Source organism: Hylobates moloch, unplaced genomic scaffold, assembly GCF_009828535.3.
Source record: "Hylobates moloch isolate HMO894 unplaced genomic scaffold, HMol_V3 SCAFFOLD_1, whole genome shotgun sequence".
NCBI classification, from domain to species: Eukaryota; Metazoa; Chordata; class Mammalia; order Primates; family Hylobatidae; genus Hylobates; species Hylobates moloch.
In genome coordinates this window covers 40,119-50,940 of record NW_026652276.1, presented here as the reverse complement: position 1 = coordinate 50,940, position 10,822 = coordinate 40,119, and the positions used below count along the sequence as shown (strand labels likewise).

At 58.0% G+C, this 10,822-nt stretch overlaps 1 protein-coding gene across 2 annotated transcripts in view; it reads right to left on the bottom strand.

Annotated features, from left to right (window-relative positions):
* Positions 1-3,771, bottom strand: part of FAM240C (family with sequence similarity 240 member C) — a 6,659-nt gene extending 2,888 nt beyond the window's left edge. The window contains exons 1-2 of one of the 2 annotated variants that reach the window (XM_058445179.1): positions 3,666-3,771; positions 501-649 (exon numbers count right to left, since the gene is read on the bottom strand). In XM_058445179.1, the coding sequence (XP_058301162.1) occupies positions 501-649; positions 3,666-3,677 (161 nt within the window). In that variant the 5' untranslated portion in view covers positions 3,678-3,771. Of the gene's footprint in view, positions 1-500; positions 650-2,417; positions 2,444-3,665 lie in introns of those variants that run through there. The other variant, XM_058445216.1, reaches the window with a different exon arrangement.
* Between the last annotated feature and the right edge of the window lie 7,051 nt (positions 3,772-10,822).

The window sequence follows — 10,822 nt, the reverse complement described above, 5'->3', positions numbered from 1 at the left end:
GTGTGTTGGGGTGTGGGTGTTGGGGTGTGGGTGAAGGGGGTGTGGGTGTGGGGGTGTGGGTGAAGGGGATGTGGGTGTGGGTGTTGGGGTGTGGGTGAAGGGGGTGTGGGTGTTGGGGTGTGGGTGAAGGGGATGTGGGTGTGGGTGTTGGGGTGTGGATGAAGGGGGTGTGGGTGTTGGGGTGTGGGTGAATTGTCTGTGGGCATTGGGGTGTGGTGTTGCCTGGATAGTGATGTTTGATCTGGGCTCCTGGTCTCACGGTTAGCAACGTGGTGTCTTGTCATTTCCCACTTACTGTTCCGAATGTGATCACTAAGGTGAGTGAATGGCTGTCAGTTCCCTCCTGGGTTGACCCCTTTCACAGGCCTGGAGCTGAGGGGTTTCATGGTGGGCTGAGGGCCAGGGCTGTGTCAGGGCACACTGCTGGCTGGGCCCTGCCCCTGGGTGTCGAGCACAGCTCAGGCACAGGGGTCCCCGATGCACTGCACACCCCGACTCACTTGTTCAGGGCGCTTCTGCGAACCCTCATGTCCTCATTCTGCAGGTGTCTTGCATGATGCTCGATTTTTTTCTCCCAAAACATCTTTATCCCGCCTGAATCATATGCTACTCTTCCAGGATTCTTCAGAGTGAGGCTTTTACTCATGTTCTGGAGAATAAAAAGTGGAGAAGAGCTCAGCCACCTTATGCTATTCCCGTTGAGGAGTTTGTGCTCCAGCACCCGGACGGCAGAGGAGCTGGTTCAGCCTGGAGCATCGTGGTCCCCGCCTTCCTGGTGCGTGGGGGATGGCGGAGGCTGCCCTCAGAAACTCAGGCCTCAGGTGGCTCCTGGCCGGCTCCTAAACGCTCTACCGGCTCCACCTTCTGGAACAGTCTCCTGGGTTTGCAGAAGTAGAAATGGAGGGCAAATTCCATTTTGGGCTTTTAGTCATTTTAAAATCTAAGCAATGATGCACTTCTCTCTGTGTGTTAGTGCGGGTGATCCGCGGTCCCACCAGGGAGGTGAGCGTTTCTCGGATGGGGCCGTGGCTTCTGTGCCAAGTGAGTCCGTCCCTTGTTTTTGAGACAAGGTCTCACTCCCATCGCCCAGGCTGCAGTGCAGTGGTGCGATCTCCCCTCACTGCAGCCTTGACCGCCTGGACTCAAGAGAGATTGTCCCACCTCAGCCTCCTGAGTAGCTGGGACTATAGGTGTGCACCACCACGCCCGGTGAATTTTTGTATATCTTGTAGATATGGGGTCTCACCATGTTGCCCAGGCTGGTCTTGAACTCCTGGGCTCAAGCAATCTTCCTAGCTCAGCCTCCCCAAGTGCTGGGACCACAGGTGTGAGCCAGCGTGCCCGGCTCAGTTGGCCTCTCTCGACACCTGGTTATTGGGTACCTTTTGGTTTGAAATATGTAAACCCAGCAGTGGGGTTAAATGTGGCAGGTTTCACTGAAAAACTTCAGCTCTGCTATTTGATGTAATATGCTAAAGTGAGGCTGACTGAAATGTTTACTTTCCAATTGTTTTGGACTCGTGCATCTATGGGACAGCAGCAGTCTTAGAATATCAATCTACAGCCATCGAGAATGTCCAAGGCCGGGCGTGGTGGCTCGCGCCTGTAATCCCAGCACTTTGGGAGGTCAAGGCTGGCAGATCACTTGAGCTCAGGAGTTAAGAGACCAGCCTGGCCAACATGGTGAAACGCTGTCTCTACTAAAAATACAAAAATTAGCCGGGATTGGTGGTGGGTACCTGTAATCCTAGCCACTCAGGAGGCTGAGGCAGGAGAATCGCTTGAACCCGGGAGGTGGAGGTTGCAGTGAGGTGAGATTGCACCACTGCACTCCAGCCTGGGTGACAGACTCTGTCTCAAACAAACAAACAAACAAAAAAAGAATGTCCATGACAATGGGAAAGTATTGACAGCAGCAGCCTTTTCTGGAGCCCTCCTCCCAACTTCACCCAGCCGTGGGAGCCCCACTCTGGGCCAGCTCTCCCTGGGATGCGTGGAGCCTGGGTCCCTGGGCTGTGCCTGCCCTGGCCTGGCCCCAGGTCTCCGTAGATGGCCCTGCTCTGTGCTTGAGGATGGGGTTTACACAAGGGAGCCAGGGCCACGTTTCAGGGTGCAAGGCAGTGGGTCTCGGAATGAATGAGGCATCCACTGTTCTGGGGCTGCCTGAGCCCCTAAGCCGCTGTCCGGCGAGCTCCTCGGGGCCTATGGGGTGGACAGAGCCGTTTCTACAGCCCTGGCTGGCTCCCTCGGGGCACTTTGTTCTTCAGCTTGGCCTTGCTTGGCCTTGGAGGCATTTCTCTTTCCCCGCCCCCCACTCTTCTCTCTTGCTGGGGAAGAACACAGGGTGGCAGGAGCGTGGCCTGAGAGGAAAACCAGGCAGCTGAGACCTGCGGGCTCGTTTCCTGCAAACACGTCACCTGCTTCAGGTGGAGAGGGTGAGGGTGCCTTCTGGAGCTCGGCTCAGGTTGCAATGAACAGGGGCTGGGGACTCCTCTGAGGAGCTTGATGTGACCCCTGGCTGGGGGCTTCCGGCTGCAGAGGCGCGGGTACTGCGGCCTGCGCGGCCTGTTGTGATGTGGGTGCTGGGTGCTTTGCTGGGGAGCTGCCCCTGGAGGGCCACAGAAATCGCCCATTGATGCCACGCCCTTTGTTCTAGAAACTTAGACATGCAAATTTGATCATGAAGGGACTGAACTCAGCCACGCCTGCCTGTGCTGAGGACGCTGGCGCAAATTCAGTGAGTGAAAACTCATCCAATGAGGAGGGTGGGATGCACAGAACCCACCAGTCAGGGCCGGGCCCAGCTGCTTCCCCGGAACTTTGCACCTCCTCTAGTGTCTGGGCAGACACCTCCCCGGAGTGAAGCCGGGGCTGGTGTCAGATTCAAACCAAGTAACAGCTGGAAAACATCTGACAGCTGAGACCTGGCTGTTCTTGGCAGGGGCTTCAGAGAGCAGCCTGGGCGTTAGAGCTTTTGCTCTTAGGACGCTTAGCCCCCAGAGGCAGCCCTTTAAACCCTCATGGGACAAAAACAAACCAGCAGCAAAAGGCAGAACCAGCAAACCAGCAGAGACAGAAAAAACAGACACGCGGCCGGGCGCGGTGGCTCAGGCCTGGAATCCCGGCACTGTCGGAGGCCGAGGCGGGCAGATCACGAGGTCAGGAGATCGAGACCAGCCTGATTAACACGGTGAAACCCCGTCTCTACTAAAAATACAAAAAATTAGCCGGGCGTAGTGGCAGGTGCCTGTAGTCCCAGCTACTCGGGAGGCTGAGGCAAGAGAATGGCGTGAACCTGGGAGGTGGAGGTTGCAGTGAACCGAAATGGTGCCACTGCACTCCAGCCTGGGAGACAGAGCGAGACTCCATCTCAACAACAGCAACAAAACAACAGCAACAAAACAAAACAACAACAACAACAAAAGACACACAAAGGTGCGTGTTGTGAGGCAGGTGACGGAGACACGCTCTCCCACCAAAGGCATTGATGGCAGGAATCCCAGCGGGAAAACAAAATTACAAAGTTCAATTCCCCCAGCGAAATGTGGGTGGGCTCACGTCTTGTGCCAGATATGTCACGTACTCTGTTCACCTTTTGGAGGCTCCCAAATGCAGCGCCAATCTCTCAAGCAAGGACAGCGCCTGTCACATCACAAAGAGCTTACTTTTCTAACCATTTCTCAGTGACCGGCAGGTTTTCCTGTCTCTGTGGAGGGTCCTCGGCCTGTCCTCTCCGGGTGCACGCCTGTATCTCGCCTGCCGCTCTCTGTTATATGGGCTCCGTGACACGCAGGCTTGGCGTCGGTTCAGTCCCAGAAAGACGCGCTGCCTTCTCTCTGGGCGCCGTCCCTGGCAGAGCTGTCCGTCCGGCGGGCAGCTGTTGGCAGCATGGGAATCTGGAGGACGGCCGGCTACGCCTCCTCTGCCCTCAGGCCCCATCAGGACTGTTTTTATCTTCTTTCGACGGCTGCTCCCAGGAAACCTCGTGGGTGGGAGGGAGCCTCGTCCGGGGAGGGGTGTCGGGCATCTAGGAGTCCCTAGTTTTGCCCAGGCCTGCGTCTCAGGAATGGCGGCCTTTGCACTTACTGCAGGCGAAATGTATATCACAAAACGACGATGCAGACACACTCAAGGCAGGTGCGGAAATGCTTAGGGTCTCTCTGCCCCGCCCATACATGGATTTACCTATTTATTGTGAGGAACTCGCTCTTGTGGGGACAGGCGCTGAGAGGTCTCGGGATCTGCCATCTGGGACCCAGGAAAGCCTGCGGTGTCAGTCAACCCGACTCTGAGGGAGGTTGGTGTAAATTCCAGACCTTGGTCCAGAGAGAGGGTGAGATGAGGCGTCGTGGAGCATGCAGGAAGGCAGGCGAGCTGGAGCCATTCCTCCTTCCTCCACCGCGGCCCCTTCAGGCCGTCAGAGGACTGGATGACGCCCAGCACTCGGGGGTCACCGCGTCGGAAACACCCTCCCAGCCACACCCAGCTGTCCCAGCCGCTGCCCTGGTGCCATCAGGTCGATGCATAAAGCGAAGCCCCCAGGCTTTGTCCCGCCGGGGCTCCTCTCTCAGGCTCCATCCCTCCAGGCCTCAGGGAGCCGGCAGCAGGGCCGGGCCAGGGCCGGGCTCCGTGATCTCCTTTCAGTCTCCCGAGTCACTTGCTTCTTTATGAGGTTTCCGAGTCATTGATGGTTTCAGGTGAAAGCTTTCGGGAAATTTTCGTTTACTATCATAAAGCAGACGGCACACTTATTTTTTATATTATCCTTCACAGTTTTTTTGTTTTTAAACTGGAGTTCTGTGGGTGTCATCAGTGGATTGGGAGCTGCTCGTGATTTCCCGAGTCCTGGCGTGTGCTCAGGACACCTGGGTCTGTGGCTCCCTGTGAACTGGGGTTGGGCTTCGGGACGCGCCGGGACGTGACGCGGCACACGGAATGCACAAGGTGGAAAGACGGCGCCCACGCAGCGCGGGTGGAAGACGCGGTGAGAACCGGCAGCTGCTTCAGAAAAACCGCTGCGCGCAGCACAGATGGGAGGAAGCGACCTAAAAACGGAACGGAATAGCCCCGGGACTGCGTTTCTGTAAAGCCCGTGGCGGTCTCCCCAGGTCCTATGCGTGAGCGCCCCGGGGATTCCCCGCCCGCTCTGGACACACGAGAGGAGGCAGCCGAGAAGCCAAACCAACCAACAGTCAAAACACCGGCCTACGACTTCGAAACCTGTCCCTCCGGGGCCTTCATTCTGACGCGGGCGGACCTCAGGCGCCACGTGCTGGCCGTGCCTGGTGGAGCAGCAAGGTCGCAGGGAGCGCGTTCTGATTTCCACGTGTTTCGGAGTCTGTAGGTCAAGTTTGCACTATCTGCATCATCAGCCAGAGCGGAGGAGGAATTTGGGAGAATGCATTTGCCCCAGGCTCAGGCGTTTGCGTTTCTTCCTCTTTCCTGAGCTACCCCAGGGCAGTGGGCTCCAGACGACCCTGTAGCACCACGGAGGTTCTGAGCGGACTTTCCTGCACCCGCCACCCCCACCCCATCAGAGGCGGTCGTCCAGGTTGCCGGGCTCCGGCTACCGGGCTCAGCCGCCTTCCAGCCCAGGAGTCCCCCTGCCGCTTCCCCTCCGCCTGCCAGCCGGGAACGCCTCCTCCAGGCCTCCTGTGCCAGCCCCGTCCTGCGCCCCTGTACCTGGGCTCTGTGACGGTGAAGCCAGCTTCCTCACAGTCGCAGCAGCAGCACAGGCTGAGCCTTCCCCGTCACCCAGCTCTGTCCTTCGTGCCTCCCGGGAGCCCAGGTTGTGGGGGCCACCAGACGCTGGACCTGAGAACCTGGACCCAGGCCCGGTCTGCCCGGGAGTTGGCAAGTGCTGAGCACTGTGTCCCCTTGCACGGCCACTCGGGGCTTCCACGCACCTAAAGGACGGCGCCTGAAGCACCCTGGCCCTGCATTCACGGTGGCACGCGGGTGCCGTTTCCCGAGCCCAGGGGTCAGGCCCAGGGCCCTTCCCTGAAATCTGCCATGAAGGTGAACTCGGTGACACTCAGGCCTGAGTGACACTCACGGCTCCTGAGGCTGGTGGCGGCTGCTCCGCATGAGGCCTGCTGGCTCCCAGGCACCGCCCTCCCTTGAGAAGGGGGTGCCGTCTACGGCTGGGCCATCTGGAAGGGGCCCGGTGATCACATTATAAAGTCATTTTTGAACCGGGTGCTAATGTCCGCGGTGAGACGCCTGCATAGGGCGGCCTCTGCTTCTCTGCAAGGACCCTCCTCGCCGCCTGCTGGGCTGCACCGGCAGATGGTGGCAGGGGACAAAGACGGTGCGGTGGGCCCTGCGCCCAGCTCACCGCGAGTGCAGCTCCCTTCACAAAACGCCAGAGAGACCAGCACCCTCCTTGCCCCGCCCCTGCTTGGGGCCTCTCTGTGCTTGGAGAGGAGGCCCAGGCTTCCTCATCTTCCTGCAGGGGGCGTGAGGAGGGGGTCTCAGGCTCTGTCTCCCCCCAGAGCAGCCTGGAAGGCCCCGTGCTCCAGGGATGCCCGTCTTTGATTCTGTTCTCCTGGGCCGCAAGGCTGAGGGCCGAGTGTGGAGGCTGCACCTGCTCAGCTCCACTGTGACCTTCTCTTGGTGCCGGGGACACACCTGCCCCCCCGTGCACATTGCCGCCCAGCCCACCTCCTGTCTGAGCCCTCTCAGCAGACAAGGCCCTTGGTGCCTGGAGCCATCAGGATAGATGGTGGAGCCCAAGTCCCTGCGTGGGGAGGGGAGGAGCGAGTCCTAGCGTGGGGAGGGGGTGAGTCCCAGCGTGGGGAGGGGGTGTCTTTCCTGTCCATGGTGCCCCGTCGAAGCTCCACACACTGGACAGGCCACAAGTTCTCATGGGATTCGGGCCCATGCCTGGCCCAGTGTGGCCGCCCTACTGAAGCGGCATCCCAGGCCCCAGCAGCTCAGACCCGCCAGCTGCCCTCCCCATGCAGCACAAGGTGGCAGGGGGTGTCCCAGAAGTCCCCACAGAGAAGGCAGCGTCGCACCAACCTCATGAGGCCTTGGGGGTCAGCAGCTGGGCCAGGAGCTGGCCTGGGAGGCAGGGAGGCAGGGATGGCCTCTGGAGCCATGTCTGGGGCTGGGATTTGCCTAAGCCAGGCGTTCTAGGAATGAACTTTAGCTGCAGAGTCCTTATTCATCTGGCTCAGCGTTGGGGAGGACAACAGGGAGTGGTGGGGTCTGTGGCAAAGTGAGATGCAGCCATGTCCACGGGCGGCTGGTGCTGAGTTCATAGCTGCTCTGGGCAAACTTTTTCCATAGATGCCTCAAATCTGAATTTTTAGGAAGCATATCCAGATTTTAAGGTGTTGACTAACTACTATTTCACCTAAAAAAAAAAGCCGCTGAACCGGCTCCCCCATGTGGGCCGGACACAGGATTGTACTAGAATCCCAGCAGCGAGGGGGATCCCGCACTTCTCAGGGGCCTGCGGGGGCTGCAGTGGGTGTCTGGGATTCCAGGGTGGGGGCGAAACCCTGATTTTGAGGAGCCCTCAGATGGGGGCAGAGAGGGAGCCATTTGGGAACGTCCTGCATCGCAGCAGGCAGGAGCTGAGTGGCTGCTGGGAAGGGTGAAGACATTCTCTCGACTCAGGAGGCACACGGGTCTCTCAGATTAGACGGCACCGAGTGGGAAGGTGGCGGTTTCATGATCAATTTCCTGACCAGAGCCACCTGCAGAGGAATCTTTTTCCCGAATACCGTATTTTCTAAGCTATTAGGAGCACTGCTTGGCAATGACTGAGGGTGTCTGGACGGTGAGGTGTGCGCTGGGACGCCTTGAGGTGCCGTCCGGTCCGGCGTGCCCCAGGGACACGTGGGGAGGGTGCCCGGCCCCGAGCCTGTGGGTGTCGTCAAGAGGTGGCCCCTCTTTTCCTGGTTCTTTGCCTGCTGGTGCTGGTCTATGAACGCCCTCGGGGCCTCCTCCTGGAAGAGCCTCTTCCCTGGGCCCACTGAGCTGCAGAGGCTGCAGGTGCATCTCTGCACGTGGCTGCGCTCTGTGGGCTGCGTCCTTCCTCCTGCTGGCTGGGATTGGCTGCTGAGGCACCGATCCTTCCTCTGCCCAGATGTGGCTTGGTTCCACTGGAGTCCAGTGTCAGAGGGCAGTCGGATGTTTCTAGATCAGCTGTGTCCACAGGGGCACTGGCCTCCTCGCCACAGTCCCTGCCCCGGGCCCGTCACTGGTGCTGGGCACCACACTTAGGCCTGGCCGTCCTCTGCCCAGGAGAAAAGGGGGAGTGGGTGCTGGGAGTGTGTACGTGTGTGCACAGGTGTGTGTGCAGGGCTGTGGGTGTGCACACGCCTGCGTGTTTAGTCATAATACAAAGTGGGCCGGGGACCTCACCCTGAAGTGTGAAGCGCAGCGCGTCATTTAGAATCCTTCTCTTTTTCTCCTTCTTGAGCAGCTGGACGTCGAGAGGGGCCCCGTCTGGTGTGGCCGTGTCCGGCCCCCCATGCAGGCCCTGCACCGTGGACTCCCAACCTGTGGGGATCCTTCTCCAAAGACGCCAGTAGTTCTGCCAGCCCAGCGTTTCCTGAGTGTGTCCCGAGAGGCCCTGGTCGCACGGAGTAAGTTCCAGTTTAGGCCTGGTTAGTTCTCCCCAAACGTCTCTCAGGAGCTGCGTTTCTTCTTCATGACCTTCCCCTTAGACCTGTGTCAGATCAGGGTTAGAGGCTGGTCTCCTGGCCTGTGCGGCCACCCTGGCACCCTCGACGCTGTGCCACAGGCTCCCTTCCTTTCATCGGAGGCAGCATCTGGCCATAGTGAAACTGAGTGTGGGGAGGGGGACGCAGAGCTCCCAGGTCCCAGCCGCCAGGTGCCTCGGTGGTGAAATTCCCTGACACACTGAGTGGGGCTTCCAGGACGAGGGACAGAAGGAAAAGGATTAAGGGGTTAGGTGAGTGCAAATATGGCTTTGAAGGTTTAAAATCCTTCACATGTTGTGAGGGAAGAACAGGTACTAGACTAGAAGCCATGTCTGGTTGCCCTCGAGGGACCCCTCAGCTAGTGTGAAGACCCATCCGGGCTGCCCGGGGGGACACCCCTGTGCTGGGGCCAGTGCGGGCAACGGACCTGTGGGGGGCGGCTCCTGTCAGCCCTGGGTGGGCCAGGCTGGGACCGTGTGCACAGCATGGCTGAGATAATGAGCGAGACTCCAGGGCCCACCTAGGGGCCCGATGGCCTTTAGGGAGACCTAGCACTGTTGCGGGATCAGGAGGACCAGAGAGAGACCTTGGAGTGTGCACAGGTGGATATCTTCATCATTGAGTGCGCTCAGACCCAGCAGACTCAATGTCCAAAGACTGGGCCCAGAACAAAGACGGCGCCTGACTTTTACACACACTTCACAAGAGGGGGTGGGCTAGCTTGAAGCAAGCTTACAGTGGCGTGAAAGCAGGGTACAGAGGCAGGACAGACTCAGGACTGCACATGACCGTTGCCAAGCAACCCGGATGCCGTTATCTACGTCAGCCTGGGCACAGGCTTATCCCTTAACCTTCACTATGGCACCCAGGTGGCCCTAATTCAGGCCTGCTCAGAGGCTCATGACCTGCACTCTGCTGCTTAGATAGAGCAGAATACTTGAAGTCACTAGTTACAGAGAACAGGAATTTATCAACTCATTCCATAAAACAGAGGAAAGTTTGTTTTTCTTCTCCCTGTGTTGAGGGAGTGCTGGGAGAGTCTCCAGAGCACATTAGACAATATTATTATTAAGACTTTTCCTGGGTCTGGGCTGTGCTTGTTGCAGCCTGTAGGACAAGTCAGCCTAATACAGGAAAGCTTATTTCTCTTTCTTTTTAATTTTATTTTTCTTTAATTTCCCACCTCAACACGACCTGAACGTGGCTTAGTCTGTGGCCGGTGTTTGTGGAGGGCTGAATAGTGTCCTTAGGAAATATGTTCAAGCCCTCATCTGTGAACACGGACATTTTTGGAAATGGGTTATTGCAGATGTTATGCGTTAGGACGACTTCATGATGGATTAGGGTGGGCCCTAAATCCAATGACCAGCATGCTTTTAAGAAGGGGAAATGTGTGCACAGACACACAGGGAAGGTCCCGTGAAGCCGGAGGGAGAGAAGGAAGTGACGTGTCTACACTCCAAGTGCAGAGAGAAAAGATTCAGGGTTGAGGCTCCTGAAACAAGACGGATTCACCAGGGAAAAGTGAACAAATGTATTTTAGTTTTATGTGACTTGGAGCCTTCATAAGGAAATGAAGACCCAGAGCCAGGTGGACCTGTGTGTTTGTGCTCTGGCTTGATGAAGAGGGGATGGCCATGGGGAAACGTGGATGAGGACGGGAGGCTGTGATGTGATGGGTGAACTGGGCACCTCAGCACGGCCTGTGTGCCCGGGAGAGAGGGGATAGGTGAGCAGGGAAATGACTGTGTTGACTGCACAGCCACCACCTAAACCTCAGTGTTCGCGTTGTAATTGAGCTCACGCAAGCAAAGCTATCTCCAGCGGGGCTTTCCCTTCTAGAGAGCACGTCCTCAGACTGACCCTTTGTCCGTTATAACAGTGAAAAAGATGCCCCCGGGTGGAGATGTAAGATGCTAATGAGACACACCACGTAGAACAAGGATGTGTGGTCACCGTGCGTGTGTGCCGACGACCACCCAGCACGTGCTTCCTGCTAACACCTCCCCCACCTTCTTTTTTTTTTGAGGTGGGGTCTAGATCCGTCCCCAGTCTGGAGTGCAGTGTGAGATCTCAGCTCACCACAACCTCTGCCTCCCAGGTTCAAGCGATTCTCCTGCCTCAGCCTCCCGAGTAGCTAGGAT